The sequence below is a fragment of the Cryptomeria japonica genome, chromosome 2, assembly GCF_030272615.1.
Source record: "Cryptomeria japonica chromosome 2, Sugi_1.0, whole genome shotgun sequence".
In the NCBI taxonomy this organism is placed as follows: Eukaryota; Viridiplantae; Streptophyta; class Pinopsida; order Cupressales; family Cupressaceae; genus Cryptomeria; species Cryptomeria japonica.
Window position 1 is genome coordinate 98,014,349 of NC_081406.1, and position 20,802 is coordinate 98,035,150.

The window sequence follows — 20,802 nt, forward strand, 5'->3', positions numbered from 1 at the left end:
TTTTCGGGTAAAAAACCACGGCACAAATAATCTTCATTAAAAAACAAAAAGGGCTCCTACCTTGAATTACAAAAAGAGCACCAATTCAAGACTCCAGAGACTCCTACCTCAATCTAACAACCAACACACTAATGAAAACTTTCAATTTTTAAGAGAATTACAACAAAGAGCTCACTGTCTTATGTTGCAATGCATAAAACTCTCATAATACACAACACAGCAACACACTCTTCTCATATAAATTTTACAATGAATCTAACTTTGACTGCTCAGATATTCTCACAAAACTTCATATTGTCAACTACAACTTTCAAAATTCAGAGCCTGTGTCTTATAAATCTTGGACAAAAAACAAAGTATCCATATGCTTTCTGAAAAAGAAATATAGCTAGCAATGGCATTCGATGAATGATCCAGCTAACATACTACTAACACCTTCTTCATTTGCATTCCGCACAACACAAAGTTACTTTCTCTACATAACAAAAGCTTCTAAAGCCAAAACATATGCACTACATTACACTGTTTTGATCCCACACATTTTCTGAACACCGCTTTCATTAAGAACTTCACCTTGCATTGTCCATCTTCTTAAAAAAATATAGAATCAAGATACCACCCGATTTTTTACAACATCTATTCCACCTCAAAAAAGTATACATGCTCTCCTCATTTTCCCGCTACACTCTCAGAATACCGTTTTTAATCTTCCTTAACTTTTTATTCCATACTTCCATCAAAACGTCAGTCATACCTTTTAAAACTCGGTGCGATTTTTTTTACAACACAAATCTTATACCTTTTCTTTTTCACCACAGTCATAAAAAAAATCAGAATCGATTCACCTTACACTTACACAACCTACAAACAGCCTCCAGAGAAGAAAACGTTTCTGACAAAGGCTCCCACATGGCATACATTTACTGCGCAAACATGTCTTTTATGTATGTTATCTGCCCTATTAATATAACTATTTCAGATTGAACAGAAACCGTTGTTTGAGCAAAACTCCAAAAGAAATTTTGATACACAAAAACCTAACTTTGATTTTCCAACTTCACAAAAAAACGTTAACCTCTTTATGCTGTATATCATAAAAACAAACAAATAGCATTGAATCACTTGTTGTAACGCTCAATCAAAATCGTCTTTGATGAAAAACACATAGGAAGAGAAAAATGCCAAAAAAAAATCTACAATCAGACACAAGATAGATGAAGTATCAGCAAGACACCAATGACAAAACTAACCAACACCCCTTTGTGTCTCTATGGGAGGTATTTTTCTTTTTCTCATACGATGTTTTCTTAGTATTTTCCTGTTTGAGTAGTGTTTTTGCTAATTGAAGTCAGACCATCATTTTTGGCTCTTGAGCTTGTAACTTTGTGCCACGATCTCTAATTTTTGCAATTCCAAGAGCGTTGGAAAGGCATTGAGGAGCTCTACAAAGCCGTCCATGTGCTTTTTCTAGATCATGTCCTAGGTAAATGTGTGATTCAGTTTTGCGTTTTTTGCATACTAGTGAATTACTTGGATGTTTTGACAGTTGAGGATGTGCTTTTTTGGTCTAGTTCATTCCAGCTATAATTCATGTTGTTAATCTCTATTCGTGATTTGAGAAGCGTATCATTGATGTAACCATGGGTTATGTAACACATCATTCTATTATTACTTTGACTAAGAGAAAATATGAGTCATGGGCAAAACCAATCATCACACATTGTTATTGACTTAATCTCTTGCCTCATCTTTATGGATTCATTCCTCAGCCAAAGTCACGGTGGAAGCGATCACTTTGGGGTAATAGGAATGATCATATCATAGGGTTGATTGGTTGTAGCATTAGTACAAGCTTCATCCATGACATCTACCCCAAATTAGAGGTATTCAATGCCCACGCATAATTTGGACCATTATTTGGGATATTTTTTAAAATCCTTATGTTCCTCCATTCCAAGATGATCCTGCTTCAGATTGTCTTCTTCCACTTAATGATGTTTGTTGGTTGAAAATTTTGTACACTTGGGGAAATATACAAAATTGTGGTTTCAACCACAACGTGTGAGTAAAACTCTCCTAATTAAGGGAAGGCTCCCCCTATCCAACTACAACTTTGAAAATAAAATAGGATGGGACATCAATCTTTCTTCTTCTTTCAAGAAAGACAATATCCTTTTCTCTTCACAGAAAAGTGATAGCGATTTGATATAAAACAACAGTAACAATTTTCAAAATGAAATGAGAGAAAGGAAATGAAGTTTCCTGAAAGCTCAAAGACTTCCGTAACTTCCTTCGGGACAAGACAACAATATCAAGCTCAAAGACTTGATTATGTGAAGTCCTATCTACCCTTTTCAATACTAATGCTATCTAGAACAAATTATAACAGCTCAAATACTAGAAAATCTTATTCTTTTCTACTTAAAACAATGGGAAGTAGTATAAGCTCAAAGACTCCCAGCTATTTCTCACAAAATCTACTCCTAAATTCTCCTAAGAACAAGTGAAAGCACAAAGACTTACAGCTTCTCTCAACAAAATATTTATTTTAATCTATATTAACCTCAACTACTTGCAGCACAAAGACTGCAAATCAGATGCGATTAAGCTCTTTAAGAAACACTTGCAAGAAAGATAATATAGAATGCAAACTCAAGTATGTAGCACAAAGACTCAAAGCTTGAGCAATTTTCTTCTATTCCTTTCAATTCTTAAATTTACACATGAAAGCTCAAAGACTTCTTTGCTGTAAATTTGGCAAAGTGTTTGCTTGCTTTCCAAAAGATAAAAATTACAATAGACCCACTCAAGTATTTATAGAAGAGGAGCCTTGAGAAAAAGGTGGGAAGATCCTAACTAACTTGAGAGATTCTCTCAACCACCAAGACTTATTCAATAACTAACTAAGACTTCAATAACTAACTAAGACTTATTCCAACTACAATCCTAATTGAACACAACTTGTAGTTGCTTTACATGTAATTACAAAAGTGCAAGTAAAGAGTTAACTTGCAATTACAAGTTATCTTTTTACATGTAACTTGTCAAAACAAAATTACAAATGCATAGCTAAAACTATTCCATGTGTCTAAAGACACGACTCTAACCGCATCATCCTTTGTCTGTGATGATCTTCATGCTGCTTTAGGATGCTAGAACTTAAAGTATTATGGATTGGTAAAGACATCTTGAAACGGAACGGGAACTTGCATCCTTGTCTTCTTGCTTGGGGTAGTACTATCTTTTCAGGAGGGAAAGGGTCACCTTCCTCTTTTCATGTAATGACCATCTTTGTCTTGAAAGCATTCTATGCTCGCAACCATGAATTGTTGTTGTATCTCTTTTTTGTATCGTCCTCCATTCTTGAAATTTGCTTGCAAAATAAGGCCCATGCCTTAATCCATTGATTTGGTAGATCGTGTGTGCAAACCGAACTGACAAGGGAAGAGAGAAATTGATGCAAAAATGGGCTCACAAGTGAATTTCAGGTTTTGGAAGTTGCATTACATGTGTGGGGAAAACAAGAGCATTAACTTGCAATTGCGGGGAACAAACATGCAACTTCATATGTGTAATGGGTAACTACAAGTTTGCACTTGTAATTGGACCTTTAGAACTCATTTTCAAGTGTTTTTTGAGTGCATTTTGGACCAATTTCGGGTTCTGGATGGCTGACTGCAAGTGAAGACTTTAAATGGGAAAAATGAATGAAGGTGTGAAATGAGTGGATGAAATAGTATGTACGGATGATGAAAATAATTATGAAAAGATTTTGGGAAGATCATCTTCAAGAAAATGGGAAGAACTTTCAACATGTAATCCGGTTCTAAAAACCCGAAATTGAAAGAATGGGTATTTTTCATCATTGAAACTTGGAATTTAAACAAAAGATGGTTAAATCTTTTATCCGTAAGGGAAGAACAATTATTTTCATCCAACTTGTAATCGGGATTTTAAAATCCCGAATACAAGTAAAGAGGGAAAATGGGGAAGAACAATGCAATTCAAAAATTGCATATCAAGGGGAAAATCTCTCTCACAAAAACTGATTTTTGGGAGAACTAACCATTTACAACTAGAAAGGAAAAACAAGAAAACAAGAAAATGAAACAAAGAAAGAAAAGAAATCAAACCTTGCTTCAAACTGAAAATGCCTTCTTCAAAAAGATGATCAATCTTTGAAAGAAGGAAGGAGAACTCTTAAAAAGAAATTAACCGCATTCCAAAACCCTAGCCATGTTTTTTTTAAAATGCCCAAAACTGAAAAACGTGGCAGCAAATGCATGAAAAATGAATCAAACAAAACTCCAATCTCCACGCCTAGATGAAAGAAGCCAAAACGACTTAGGAGAGGTATGATTCGTGGCATTTGAAGAAGTAAAACGTGGCATTTTCAAAATCGTTTTTTGTTGTTAAAACGCCTTCAAACCAGCAAGCAAATCCACCAAATGGCATGAGAAGAGTTTCAAAATGCATAAAAATAGGGAGGAATCCAAAACGCCTTATATCTCCCAAAAAATCTCCACAAAAATTTGCCTAAAATCCTCAATAAAACGTTTTTCCTTGCAATTCGGGTTTTTTGGAAACAATAACAAGTTCGAAATGCATTGAAACAATGAAAATCGGGTTTTTAGAAGATATAACAAGTTTAAAATTTCACTTTTTCAACATGTTGGGCAAAATCGGGATTTTTTGGCCAAATAGCAAATTTAAAATGTCAAAAATGCACTTTATGAGCAAAATCAGGATTTTGGAGACAAAGTGCAAGTTTCAAATTGTCACTTTTTCACTTACAAGGCAAAATCGGGATTTTTGGAGTGAAATGCAAGTTTTATGCACTTGTAAAAGGGAAATAAAACCCCTACAACAAGTTATAACTTACTTGCACACATGTAATAGGGGTTTAAAATCCCTATTACATGTAAAAACCATTAAAGTAGGGGTTTTTGGAGAGAACTACAAGTTTACTTGTAACTTAACCAAAAAATCCCTATTTTAACTAAAAAAGCCAAAAAACAATAAAAATAATAAAAACAATAAAGGAGAAATTTAAAACAAATTACAAGTATTCATCTTTTAATAAAAATGCACATGTAATAAGCTAAAAATTTCCCTACAAAGACCAAAACAATGGACATCGTTAAAACTTGCAGTTTGAAGAAAATTCTCCACCTGCAGTCGGGATTTTAAAACCCGAAATTGAAAGAAAGACATAGCAAACGAACCCAGAATGCGACGAAATTCAAAACACAGTTCGAGGATGGACTGAGGATTAATCCAGTCCAAGGATTAGGCAAAATTATGCCTCAGGAAGCGTGCCATAGAGTAAAATCTTCAACATGAAGTGACTGTTCTGAAACCCGAAATTGCACAAAAAGCTAGGAAAAGGAAGACCAAAACTCACCAAAACTTGGACAATGATGGCAAGGACACCCCCCAATGATTTGACAATATCAAATGTGAGTTTTGTACCTCGTAAAATGTGCCTTGGAGACAAAAATGACACTTTTTAGGCAAAAATTTGTAGGGGTTGTCACATTTTTGAGAATCCAAAAATGAGGACAACAATGTTGACAATATTCCATTTGATACTCGTACCTTAAACGAGTTTGAATATGAAGCAGCACTTGAGAGTTATGATTATCCAATGACTCCACCTGTAGTTCCTTCTTCTCTAGTTGAAATCACATGTTCATCTTTTGTCGGTGATTCCAGTGAGTCATTGCAACAAATATCTATTTGTCTTCCTAATTGGGATTCCTATTTACAAGACATTGGTTCGTTGTTTGTGGAGTCTCACATTTCAGATTTGGGAGAGCAATTTGAGGGTTTATCTCTTCTATTTGATGATAGTTGTGGCACTAGTGTTGTCACTCCATCTTTGTCTTTGGAGCTTGTTCAAAATCAGTTTCCATTGGTTCTATGCTTGTCACCTTCTATTGTGATTGGGTGTGTACCTGATTGGTTTGTGGCATCTTCATCATCTAAAGACTTGGTGACATATGAGCAAAACTCAGAGACATAATCATCCTACGTTTGGATTCCACTTAATAATTTCTACCCAGAATGGGAAGCATACCTACATCTATACATGGTTTTGTTTATTCCTAAGTGAAGAAATGTTGTTTGTAGGCATTGGACTATGTCTTGTGTTCAAGCACTCGCCATTCTTGCAGAACATTGTTCATTATCAGGGGGCAATGTGGTCTCCTTTCTTCCTTCCTACGGGGTGATATTTGATTGTATAGACATGATGCATGTAGTCCTTGAGGGGTGTAATTGAGTCCTCCATCCATGCATCTTGTTTCTTTTCTCTCTTTTGGAGAGGAGTTTTCTCCCATGTGGTTTTCTTGTCACAAACCAATTTTAGACTAATAAGTTTTAGATTAAATTATTAAGTTAGATATTGATATTATTGATGATATTTGACACTATGATGTGCTTGACGACATTATTTTAATGTGATGATGCTATGCTATTAACGACATTATTTTAATGAGATGTTAATTATGATGCTATTGTTGACATTTTAAATATAATGTTAATTATGTGATGATGTTAATATAATGAATTTTTATATGATCTGACTTTTTTTGCCGAGTGTGAAGTGGATGCAGGGTCGACCGTCGAAGACGGTCATATGACCGAGGAGGGGTCTCCTAGCTCGTCGATAACAACCCAGGGAGTGTAAACCTGTGCATACACGCATTAATAATAATAATTAAATAAATTAATATAAATATTAGGAACCAATTTAAAGGTTTATAAATTAATGAAGAGATTAAAAATAATTAAACAAATTATAATAATAAATTAAATTCGAATTTAATGATTTTCGAAAATTAGAATTTTAAAAATATTAAATTAAGCATGTTTAAAATTGACTCTTGAGTTGCAAATTTTGACGGAGAGTTAAACTACCTATGACTCCAATCCAACTACTGATTTGCTTAAAGTTTTGCTTCTTAACTGGCTAATCTAATTCAGTTTTCTTCACTCCAACTACCCATTCACTCCTGAATTCTTCAATCTGGATCCACACTTTGAGGCTCGATTCTCTCAACCAAGATAATTAAAAACCCAAAGAGATCGAATTATCATGATCTCTCTCTGCAATCACATCGACTTCCTGAAGATTGTATTGCCTATTCCTTTTCTTTGCCATCTTTCAGTCAGTAAATGAGTTTTCTTTCGGAAAAAGACTGATTGGTTTTAAGGCGCTAGGAAGGTGAATTGGTGGATCGACTGCCAGCAGGATCCAAGCCTTTGTTCACTCCCTCTCACCACATTTCCAAGGAGACCAACATCACCCCCTTTCATTCCTTTTGTCAGGTATTGTTTTTGGTAAATGTTGTTCTATATCATCAATATTCCTGCAAATTCTTGAAAGATTGACTATCAATAAGCATCGATCTGTTTTTATCTGACTTGCTGAAGATTATAACTTTCTCTGAACCCCCATAGGAGCCGTTCCATCTCCTCTTTCTCTCCACGGTTTGCTTGCAGGGTGTATTTCCGCGCCCCCCCCCTCCCCTCCCCTCCCGCTCCCCCCACCCTCTTCTCTTATTACTCTGCGTCTTTCTTCTTATTGGGTCAATCTGCATTAGGATTTGCATTTGTGGCTGGCGAATGATCTGTTTGATCAGATTTAACTGGCATATCGATTCTTTTTGTAGATCCTCCATATTTTCATTTTTATTTAAACTGCAATGACTTTGTCTCCAATCGATGGGGCTGGCTGATTGCTGGTCTAAATCGACTTCTTAATGATTGATCACCTCCTTTACCACGGTTTACAGGGATGTCTTGGATGGTAAATGTTTAAATCTCCTGGCACTTTTTCTTTGAATTTGGATCTTATAATGCATCGCCTAGCTCACATTACCTTTTAATTTAGGCTTGAATAGGTTGCTGATTCAATATTGACTTGGCTGGGCATGGACAAAATTCTTGTTTGCTTTGGCTGGCAGAGATAAATAATTGGGTTTTTCTTTTATATTTCGTTGCACCTTTCAATCAGTTTTTTGTGTCGCTCATCTATGCGACTTCCTTAGAAGCTTCACTCCACATATTGAAATTGAGTCGATATTGTTTGAATTTCAGATTGACTGAAAGTTCTCTCTGAAATTATTATGAGATCTCTGCATTAATATTGCTTGGGTTTAATGTTTTAGCTCTAGGTTTCTTCCTAAATCGAACTTGGTTAGTGTTCTTTTTCTGCCAATTGTAGTTTTCATCTAAATTGTTAGAGTCGATATTCCCCTCCCAATGGAATTTGAGGTTTGATTTGCTTTGGAGGAAACAACTGGTTCAAGTTTTGTTACTAAAATACATATATCCGATCATAGGATGTGATTACTTATTTCAGTTAAATGAAGATTTTTAATTGGGTATAAATAGTAAACAAATTTCATAAATGAAGCTAACATTAAATAAAAGAGAAATTAATACTTACATCCACGGTACCAATCCGGGAGGGAATTTTGATCTATCTAGGAAGGATGTATTGGAAAGATGTGCTCGATTATGGGATAAACCAGGGAAGGGTGATTTTATTCTCACCTACCCCAAAAGGGTTAAATTGGCCAATAATTTAATAAATTTTCTCCCTACCATAACACATGTAGCTAAGTTCAACAGTTTGGTTGTTAGATACTACATGCACGCACAAATTCCATTCCCGACAGTTGATTTTGATTTGCTAGGGAACTCTGTCGTGAGGGATGGAAGCTCATTATAAGCACCGGGAAGCGAAAACTTCATTTGGTTGGGCGGATAAAATGTCTGGGTCATATGTTTCGTGTTCCAGTTTGCAGATGGAGGTGAGCCTGATGGCAATGGAGACGATACGTCCGGAGAAATAGATTCAGATATATTGCACAGTAAAGACCTATGGACTAATGTATGTTTGCATTTTTATATTATTGGAATGGCATATGTGGTCTCATGATTAAGCTATATAAGCTATGTACAATGACCTATGAGGTCTACTGTAGTAAATGCGACAGGAGGTCGCCAAGTAAATGTAACTAACAGAAAGTAAAGAAAACCACTAACCTACTAACATGAATGCATAATGCTAATTTAAGTTAATGCTTATGCGTTTCTTGATGAGTTTCTTTAAATTTCTTTATATAATGCTTAGGATGGATGGTAACAATGATGCTAATTTAAGTTATGCTTATTCATATGCTCATTGACTTTAATTTGTAATAGTCGTTAAATTGACATAGCATGTCGTAGTTCTTCATGCACGTTAATCTTAGTTTTCTTAAATTTATCTTTAGGTTGCAATATTTATCTATATAGACGTGATATTTCATATTCCTTCATACTTGTTGGCTTATAGTTCTTACTTTACCTAACACCAATCTTTAAGTATGAATGTCAAATCTTGAAATTATATTGATCGTAAATTATATTCATAGGTATAAATGCACGTAGACTTTTATAGGATTTAATTATGTTAGTTAGTCTAAGGTTAGGACTAGCGGGTCCTTACATTTCTCCTTTTCTTCGTTGATGAGAGATCTCATTGCATTGTACATGGGTACCTAACATGGTTTCGTAGTCGGGACCCATATTGCATAATAATGTACTCCTTGAATTGCACTTAAGGGCGGTGTTGGTGTAATTAAGGTGTTGTACCTAGCCTAGTCTTCACCTAGGTCCTAATTACACATATCACTTAAGTTTACTTGGTCATCACTTTGTACTTTAGGAACATTCCCACTTTCGGTGGTATTATCACACTACCACTTATCCACCTTATGTGGGTGATAAGTTATCATTTGCATAGGATTAAGACACTTGTCACCATCTTGTCTAACTCCATATTCACCGTACCTTTATAAGCAAGGTTCATTATGTACATTGACATGTCCATTAGCAATTCATCAAGCTTGCATTGTGAATCAATCTCCTGCCATTCTCTTGTGGAAGTTATCTTGGTTCCTCATAATGCTGTTCCACACTTGATAGACAAAGCAATGAGATATTTGAAAGGTGTGTTTCTCTTGAGCCAAATTTATCACACAATAATGCTAGTGCTAAGGAGTCATGTATTCTGAAGAATTTGGAAAAACAACTTGCTGCCGTATCCACCCACTACTTGTCAAAGCTAAAGCTATTTATCATTAGTTTCATGGGCCAACTAGCTTAGTAATAGGCATTTGACATGTTCGTATTGATGAACTTGGCCTTTGCTTTGGCTTCTATTTGCTTTGGCTTCTATCGGGTGGATAATTCATTAGGCTATGCTGACTGCCTCTGGAATTTTTGAGCCCTCTCTTCCAATGTCATAAGATTGAATTGTGTAGTGAATGGCAATGGCATTTTATGATTGTAAACAAAATGTGAAATATGCAGTGTTATTCAGTATATGTCTAACACGCAGTGACACTAATTGAAGAAGTCTAGGTAAACCAACCATTTGGCCTCGGACTTTTCAATTGGTGGGTACAGATCAATAAAGAATCAAGGTAGTAGGAGTTTTAATGGCCCAAAAGGTACTTTATTGGAACTCAAACATTTTTATTAAATCTTTCAGTCATCTCATTATAGAAGAAAACCTGCAATGCATGGTTGGCTCAAGGTTAGTTGGTATCAACCAAAGTTTACCACAACATGAAAAAGTACTCTACCTGTTGAACCATAGTTTATTGAAACTACAAAGATCATGTCCTCAACCAGCTGTAACTCACCCATTTCACCCTCATACTCATGTTTTAAATGAGGTTATGCCTCATACAGATTACATGGCATGAAAACCTTCCCTTACAAACTCTGCAAATAACCAAGAAAAGGAACCCTTTCAGCTAGAATATCACCTAGCAGAACCACATTGCTAACATGAATTTCCCTCGGTTTAATAGTGTGTGGTTATTTGAAGGGGAATTAAAAATTTGGAAGTGTAACCAAGAGGAAATGGTTCAATGCTATGAATTGAAGACCACATTCAAACTTGAGAATGCAAATAAAATTTTCATATCATGATTCTCCCAAACACCCTACATATCAAGTAGTTTGTAGGTGCCATGGAAGAGCGGTTAAAAGATTGCAACTAAAATATCTCCACGGCATTCCTTGGATAAATAATAAAACTAATTCTACAATACACAAGTAAAGAGTAAGATATATAAAGGCTTGACAAACATTAAAAGATCAAGTACAGCAATTATCTTCTGGGAACAAATGTTTGACAACTGGTTATTGTTTAAAATCCCCAAAAATAAGATCAACTCCACGAGAAATATTTATTAAAGTTCTTGCAATAAATTTCTTACAAATTGTCACACCAGACAACAATAAACTGTTAATGTAAAATTGTTTTCATGTACAAAAAATTACATTTTAAAAAATTTCTTCTGTGCAAAACCAAAATACATAAGATTCTAGAATAAAGTGTGAAATATTTCAATGAGTATAAACAATTAAAATTTGCAACAATATCAAACCACTAGAAATTGCATTAGAATGGATTCCAAAACATTGCAACAAAGTTTTAAAATTTAAACCCAAATATAAGGAATGTTTAAGGGAGCAGCTTCAGTAACTATCATTCCTATTTGGTTTAAAATAACATTTTGACTGTTTAAATCTGGAGTACCAACTCCACACACTAAGAGCAATTTAAAAATAACTTAGATAAGCTCCTAGCAAACCTTCTGGCATCATTTGAAATTTCTGGGAACATGTTTGTTGCCTTCAACTTTCGAGTTGGAAAAACTAAGGGACCAAACATTCTACTCCGTTTACGTGCAGAAGCTAGCCATTTTGCAAGCCTAAAATCTGATGCTCCGGATATTTTCCCAAATAAAAGCAGAACCTGCATGGATGTAGTACAGATCTAGATCAAAACCTGCCCATAAATAAAATTGCCAAATTGAACCAGATTTATAATCAATATGACAGACACAGAGTAGATACAAATTGCTAATTATCCAGGGTCAGATATAAACAACTGCAAGTAATTGCAGACAAAATCATTCATCTTGTGAACTATTACTATTAGTGAAAACTAGGTAATGCCCAAAGCTAGCCCTTGCGCACAAAAGGAACCATCCAGTCTAACATATCTTCAAAATGAATGCATACATGGGCACCTGTTTTAATAGACACAATTCTATCAAATTAAAAATTAAAAGAAAATAGTAAATGCAATGGTAAAAAGATGGAAACTTCCAGAGCAGAAAACAGGGTTCAAATCCTCAAGAGAAATGATAAAAAGTTGAAGTTGGGTAATACAACACTCAACTTACTGTATGGGGTATACCCCAACCAATGACACCAGGTGCAGACAAACAATGAATTTGATGGAAGAGATGTCCCTCAGTCATGCCAACAAAGTCAAAGGTTACCCCATAGTGAAATTACCAGATCAAAAGACATAAAAAATGATATCAGTCCAAGTGACTCCTACCTGACGTTAACAGCGAAAACTCCAAATAAACTCCCATCTGCCAAACTATTAGGAAATTAGCTTAAAACTACCAGTTGAAATCAATCTTGGAGGATTTTCATGCAAGAAGACTTGTACGAATCAATCTAGGCAGAGTTTAATGTAGTATGATGCAATTCCAATGCTACTAGTAAAAAATTAAAAGGATTACTTAGCTCACAAATAGAGGAGTTCCATGAAGGGGCTTAACCCACATAGTTCCATGAAACATGATAGATTCAAAAACACAATGTGTAGAATCTTCCCCTTATATGTGGCTACTATTAGAATATTTAATTAGTATTTTAATGGTCATTAGTGTAAGTTTTGCTTTATTTAGTTTTCTATTTTTGGCTTCTATTTTAGAAGCAGTTGTTTCTTTTTAGAAACATCACCACTTGTAATCGCCTATTTAAACAACTCTACAATTGAATAAAGTAATACAATTATCATAGCAAACAATTTTTCATGGTATCAGAGCGGGTCGATGGGGTTTCATAAAATTTGGCGAATTTTTTAAACGAAAAATTCAAGCCTCTTCTGATCTGGATTTTTTTTCCAGAAATTCGTTTTTTTCGATTTAAAAATATCGTTGGAGGTTTTTAGTTAAGTTTTTTTTTGGCTTGCTGAAGTAGGGTTTCTGAAAATTGCGAGCTAGGGTTCGTGGTTCTGTTTTTCAGAAGGTCGTGTTTCTACTACCAAAATTTTGTGGGCCTGTTCGTGAAAATCATGGGTTGTTTTTTTTTAATCAAGGAAAATCATGTGAAAGTCGTGTGAAGTCTGGCACATCGTGGCCCATGTTTCTTCTACGACCTCTCTTCCCACGATTTCTTTTTTCTGGATTCCGCGACGGTTTTTGTCTTTATTCCTCTAGTTATCCACGATTTTTAGGCGCACCCTCCTGCGTGCGTCTGTTTTGGCCGTTTGTGGTCTTCTTTTTATGCGGTGGTTCTAGGGTTCGCGGGTGGCGCGATTTTCGCGTCGATTTTTTATTTCATCTGCTCACGATTTCCTTTGGTGTCGAAGGTTTGTGATATCCGCGATTTTTTTTCATCTGCGCGGTAGTCTTTTCACAACAATGCGAGGGTTTTTTTCGCCTCCGATAAGTATTTGGGCACACAACGCGATTTTTGTCTATTCAGATTTTATGGATTTTATGCTATTTTCTGCGTCGGCTGTGTTTGAGGTCGTTTTTTTTTTTGTCTGCGTGCGTCACCTCTTTTTTTTTTGGTAGATTTTCCTGCAAGCAACGCAATTTATCGTGCGATGAGGGTTCCTTTGTTGGCGCAATTTGATCAAACAGTTCTTTCTAGGTTGCACAATTCGGGTTTTTAATATTTTTCCCTAAAAAAAATTATTTTAGGTTTTATAATTTTGACCTTAAAAAAATTTATTTGATGGGTTTTAATAATTTTTTCCTTAAAAATTATTTCTGGGTTTTTATTAATTTTGCCCCTTAAAAACATTATTCTGGATTTTCATAATTTTCTCCATAAAAATTATTCAGTGGGTTTTCATAATTTTCTCCATAAAAAATTATTTGTTGGGTTTTAATAGTTTTTTCCAGAAAAATTATTTTTGGGGGTTTTTAGTAAATCCAACTTTTAGGGTTTTCACGATTTTTTCCTGAAAAATTGTCTGTGGGTTTTCTGATTTTTCACCATAAAAAATCATGGGAGGGTTTGTTTGATTTTTTTCCTAAAAAATTTCAGGGTTTTTACCACGTGATGTCTGGTATTTTACCACGTGATGTTGTCTGGTGTTTTACCGCATGATGTCTGATGTTTTACCGCGTGATGTTTGGTGTCTTACCAAGTGATGTTTTGGGTCTTGCCATGCAAAGTTTCAGGGTATTGTTCGATTTTTTCCTCAAAAATCGTTTCAGGGTTTTTTACCATTTTTTCCACAAAAATGATGATTTGTATCTTTAGTTTTGGAGTGTTTGCCAAGTTTTTCCTCAAAATCGTGGTTTCAGGTTTCTATTTTACCCAACATCAGGTTGGATGGATTTTCGTATTCTTGGTCATTAACACTTTGCAGATCCATGGAGGGTATCCACCGCAACAGAGTGTTCTTTGCGTTTGTGATCAAAAGACACAAAAGACCTACAATGTCTTTTGTAGGGTAGTTCGTTTATAGAATGACCATTAAGGGGAGGGTATTAGAATATTTAATTAGTATTTTAATGGTCATTAGTGTAAGTTTGGATTTATTTAGTTTTCTATTCTTGGCTTCTATTTTTAGAAGCAATTGTTTCTTTTTAGAAACATCACTGCTTGTAATCGCCTATTTAAAAGGCTCTACAATTGAATAAGTAATCCAATTATTTGAGCAATCAATTTTTCAGCTACTGTCCAGGAAGTTTTGTGGTAGCTGTTGAAGAGCAAGCTGATGAAGGCATGTGATAGCAACTTATATGTGGCTGCTATCCAGGAAATTTTGTGGTCACTGTTAAAAAGCAAGCAAATGAAGGCATGCAATAGCAACTTAAAATATTTATGCCAAAGCAGAAGCATTCTGATAATTGCTGTGGAGAAAAAATTTAATTAGTAGAACTGTAGACCATAATTCATAATTCAGCCAGTGCTCCTAAAACATGTGCCAAAGTCAAAAATCTGAAATCCCTGTGATCATTTCACATCAAAAGCCTCCTAAATTTACTCAGCATCACCTTGTGAGAATTAGAGATATCTGATTGGTTTAAATCACTATCAATGAACATATTGGCAATTGCGAGATCCATGCGCTACTCATGTAATCCAGTAACAACTTATAAAATGACACTTCTATAGTGTGTATTTTTCTTTCAAAAGTCACTCGGGGCTTTCCCTGCATTATGTTTGTTCATGGCTTGCCCAATCAGCTAACTCCATAATTGGTAGGCTAGCAAGCAACATGCAGTCTGAACTCATATCATCCTCCTCACAACTAAATCATGGCCTGCTGGATTAAGATGCGGTGCTATCATGGAAAGAATTGGCTCAATATGACTTACCTAGAGCACAAGTAACTAACACAGAACAGTATGGTGTTTAACTTCCAGATATACAAAAGCCTTGATCTTGGCTAAAAAATTTTAATGAATACTATTCTCATTCATAAATCAAATATTTTAGAAAAATTAAGAAAAGATGACGAAATAAGCTTGACCATCCTAGCTCTCCAGGCTGCTGCAGTCCTATGGCAAGGAGGAGCAATTGCAGCAATCGTGATCAATGTAATGTCCCCTACTAGGAGGTTGCATGTTTCCCAATGATTATCATACATCACCAAACATTATTATGCCTTAAATCAGTTTATTAAAACTAGGAAACAATTAGTATTCATAACACAATTGATATTTACTATAATTAAACCCCAATCCTTACTTCTTTCCTAATCATCAACCCTAACGAAGCATGAGGAATTACTCGTTAAGGCACTAGGAAACCAATCTCCATAAATAGGCCCAAGGGTTTCAGGAACACCCGTCCATACCACCTCTTGGGGCTCACCTATTTTGGAGGTATTACTCCACCTTTCCCTAACAAAACCAATCTACCCTCATGAGGAGCGATAGAAAATGATTAATGATTAGGCTATGAATATACTAACTTCTCCTGTATTATGAATATATATGTAAACAATTGAAATTAAGCAAAGTGTGATATAAATCTAATTAACAAATATAGATCTTATTATTTCTGTTATATGTGTAAATAAGAATAAATGTAACCGCTATACTATATGTCATACATCTGCCCTTATTCCTAATAGTATCCATATATAATAGAAATGTAAATAAGTATTTGATTCATAAGTAAGACACAACATACCAAACTGGTGTAATAACAATGATTGCCAGTTATTCTATATTATCTGCCAGTAAATTAATATGATCAGCAGCAAGTATGATCTACCAGTAATTAATAATGATCTGCTCCTTTAATGACATAGACATTTAGTCTTCATACCCAATTATTGGTACAATGTATAATGACTGTATATCTGAAAGTCTGATCCCTTATTTCAGATTTTGTTCTCTTGGTTGATGATTTTCTGATATATTCTTCCTCTCTTCTTCTTCCTATAAATTTTCTTTTATATCCTCATATTAATAGAAGGTGTTGACATGTTTTTTATGACCGCGTCTAACACAGAATAAAGTCACCAACGATCACCTTATCCTCTCTTGATCAAGATTAGTTCGTATGCTAGGATTGCTTAAAGTTCAAACGGCTAATCCCAAGGTTCCTTCAGTGCGTGGACGTGACTCAGTTGTTTGATAGGTTTGCCGATAACCTGAGGGGGCCTTACGTGTGTTGAAGAAAACTTATGCAAGCTCAATGATTTTTCTACAGATGATTTGCAATGAAAGCTCTAGTTTTGGATCTTTTGGATTTTGAATTATGCGGAAAGTAAATAAGAGTAGGGTAGAAAAAAACTAGACTAAAAGTAATCTAATCCTATGAACAAGGAGACGGGATAACTTGTGCAAAATCCAACCACGATTCGCTTTGCCAGCAATGCACAACTACACGAAGCCGATGCAATCTTCAGAGGGTGTGTTAAAGAATTTCAAATCATCAAGAGAAACCATCAAATCGAACAATCTCTTCTGATAATCAAAGTTAAACATACATATATGATGGAGGCTCAGGATAACTTTGCACAGTATGCAACAATCAGCTGCACACCAAAAGTATGAGCACGAATTTTGCAACAAGCGATCCTATCAAATCCAGTTCATCTAACAGCATGAAAGCAAATCTAATCTATGAAGAAAATGAGACCATGCGAGCTCCAAAACAACACAAGAACACACCAACAATGGAACAATCCATTAAGTGTTTGCTTCAAAAAAACTCTTAGCAACAATCTTTGACAATAGTCTCTCCTCCTTTACAAATGAGGGGGTCACCCTCTTATATAGGCCTCAAGCCATGATTACATGCAAAACCCTAATTAGGGTTTGCCCTAAAGATTCCCCACTCAAGATACAACAAGGTGGGAATCGGCAATTAATAACCCATTATGCCCATGTACAATTAATTTAAAAAGCCTAAAATAGCGCCCACTAGCACATTAAATGTGACCCATGATGTTGATTATTCCCAGAATATAACCGACACCATCATAAATGCCCATCATTCTTCTAGCGACGGTGACATGCACGGAGAATCTATCATAAAACCATAATGAGAAGGCGACATGCAAGAAGATTCCCTATCTGATGATGACATGCATTAATAGGACCCACGTCAAGTCAACCTTCCTTTAGCAATAAGTACGCCACTACTATTCAACCAAAAGACTTTCGTCCAAAAATGGACGACCATTATCTCGTTCATTTATGGCGTACGCAATGAATCTACCGACGACAACTTCCAGTTCTCCGATGGAGACACTTGGCACATTTTCAATGTTAAACTCCATCAAGGCAATTTCTTTCTCGCTCCTGGAAAAGAAGCTTTCCCACTCAATCATGACTTCCTGCGTCTTCTTCATTATACCAGAGAATGAAGAAACATTTGCAAAATGTTCCTTCGGGAACAAACCTACGAAGAAGAAATCGTGCAACTGGGATTTCAGGGAGTTCACCGTTATTCCTCTGTCACTGAGTTTTGTTGTCCTCATTTTTGTTTCCAAAAATGAAGGACCACTACGGTGAAATTTTTGTGAAAAAATGAAAAAAAAATACTCTATGGCACGCTTCTCGAGGCAAAATTTTGACTAATCCTTGGACTGGCTTAATCCTCAGTTCATTCTCGAACTACGTTTCGAATTTCGTCCAATTCTGGGTTCGTTTGCTATGCCTTTCCTTCAATTTCGGGTTTTAAAACCCAAACTGCAGGTGGAGAATTTTCTTCAAACTGCAAGTTTTAATGATATTCATTGTTGTGGTCTTTGTAGGGGAATTTTTGATCAATTACATGTGCACTTTTATTTTAAATATGTCACTTGTAATTTATTTTAAGTTTCCCCTTTGATGTTTTTATCTTTTTATTGTTTTTTGGTCATTTTTAGTTAAAATAGGGATTTTTGGCTCAACTGCAAGTAAACTTGTTATTTGTTCAAAAAACCCCTACTTTAATGGTTTTTGCATGTAATAGGGATTTTAAATCCCCATTACATATGTGCAAGTGTTTTTAACTTGTTGTAGGGATTTTATTTCCCTTTTACAAGTATTTTTAAACTTGCAGTTTGCTCCAAAAAACCCGATTTTGACATAAAAGTGCATTTTTGACAATTTTTAAACTTGTCATTTGCTCCAAAAAACCCAAATTTGCCTTGTAAGTGAAAAAGTGAAAAATAAAACTTGCTATTTGGTTCAAAAAACCCGATTTTGGCCTAGTGAGTGAAAAAGTGCATTTTAGAACTTGTTATTTGTTCTAAAAAACCCGATTTTCATTCCCTTATGCATTTCGAACTTGTCTTTTGCTCCAAAAAACCCGAAATGCAAGGGAAAAAACGATTTTTGACCATTTCAAGGCAAATTTTGTGGAGAAATTGTTGGAGGAAGGAGGCGTTTTAGTTTGCATCCTATCTTTATGCATTCTTGGACATCTTTCACGCCATTTGGAGGATACATTTGCTGGTTTTTTGCCCTAAATCAGCAACCACGTTTTTCTTTAATGCCACATTTTGAGGGGTTAAATCTTTAACAAACTGCAAACTCCTAAATCGTTTTGCCCTTTCTCACCTAGGCGTGGAGTTTGGGAGGAGTTTTAAGCCATTTAATGATGCCCTCCAATATGCAACAAGTGCCACGTTTTTTCCTCCACGTGAATCATTATGGCTGCATTTTAGAAGTGTTGAATGCCACGCATCTTCAAGAACATGGATCGTTTTAGCCTGAAGTACCAAGGTGTTGAGGTTTAAGAAGCATTCAAGCATTTTCTATAACATTTTGCTCTCGCTTGGTGCCACGTTTTTCCATGTAAGACATTTTTGCAAAAAAAAACGTGATAAGGGTTTGGTATTCCGGATTGCTCCCTTTTCACCGGTTTTGCTTCTTCATTCCAAGAATTGTTGCATTGTTGGAGAAGCATTTTGCATTTTTAAGAAAGGTATGTTCTCCTTCCTTTCTTCTCTTCATTTTATTATTTTCTTGTTTTCTTTATTTTTCGTTATTAGTTGCATTTTCGACATGTGATGTTCTTCCCCTAAAAATTGGTTTTTCGTGAAAGAAATCTTCCCCTTGAAATGCAATTGTTGAATTGCATTGTTCTTCTCAAAATTCCATCTTAACTTGTATTTGGGATTTTTTAATCTCGATTACAAGTTCGCTGGAAATTCTTGTTCTTCCCCTACGGTTAAGGAATTTAATCATTTTCGGTTAAAATTCCAAGCTTGAAAAATGTGAAATACCCCTCCCTTGCAAATTCGGTTTTTAAAAACCGGATTACATGTTGAAAAGATCTTCCCATTTTCATGAAAATGACTTTCCCGGATATTCCCGTTTCTATCCATTCATCCTCCCCATATCCGTACTTTCCATTTCCATCATTTCCCGCGAGTCAAAATATCATTCTTCGTCCATTTCTCCATTTTCGAATTTACAAGTGTACTTGTATTCGGGTTTTAAAACCCCGATTGCATGTATGTCCTTTCCAACTTGTATACTTGCGAAAATTCTCCCAAGATCCGAAATTGGTCAAAGTCAAGATTTTCCCATTTCTACATATCTCCCCTCTTCCTCTTACAAAAACGTGAAATTCAGAGATCAAAGTTTTACCCATTTGAAGAAGAAAGAATGATATTTGCAGCTGATTGTGATGTTGCCTTAACTCTTTTAAGTCTTCATCACAGCATTCCAGGTTCACAATCAATGTCAGATTTGCCGGCATCGCCAACTCCAAAGAAAATGAAATACAAATATGACAAATACCAGAATGAGGTTGCACCTTCCCAGGTTTCTTCTCCTTTGGATCGCATCAGGGACATGGAAATAGGGCACGTTGATATGGTAGAATTCATTCACAGCGTAGAAGATCCACAGGATAACAACTTGCAGCGGCTGTTGGACAGCCATATCCATCACGCATCTTCTTTCCCAATGGCTGCCCTAGAACCTGAGTTTGTTCTCGCATACGCCCATCATTTTGACAAAGAGTCAAGAGTCATCAAAAATGATGATGGTGAAGCTATAATTCGTCTTGATGCGGATACATTCAAGAAGGTCTTCAAAATACCTCCTGCACCTATTTATATGGAAATCACCAAAGAAAGTGCAGCAGAGTATTATGTGAAAAGAGAAAAAGATTGCAAGCGACACATCAATAGGTGGATTCAAGAGCCACGTCCTTCCTTCTCAAGATGGGCAAAGTTGTACCGTTGTGATTTCAAGTGGGAGATAGGAGACACCATCACTCTTCTCAGCA

The 20,802-nt window shown here is 35.6% G+C and overlaps 1 protein-coding gene across 2 annotated transcripts in view; it reads right to left on the reverse strand.

Annotated features, from left to right (window-relative positions):
- LOC131050791 (dual specificity protein phosphatase PHS1) overlaps window positions 1-20,802 on the reverse strand; it is a 156,452-nt gene that overhangs the window by 66,385 nt on the left and 69,265 nt on the right. Inside the window, exon 3 of one of the 2 annotated variants that reach the window (XM_057985057.2) lies at window positions 11,664-11,827. In XM_057985057.2, coding sequence (XP_057841040.1) covers window positions 11,664-11,827 — 164 coding nt within the window. Of the gene's footprint in view, window positions 1-11,663; window positions 11,828-20,802 lie in introns of those variants that run through there. The other variant, XM_057985059.2, reaches the window with a different exon arrangement.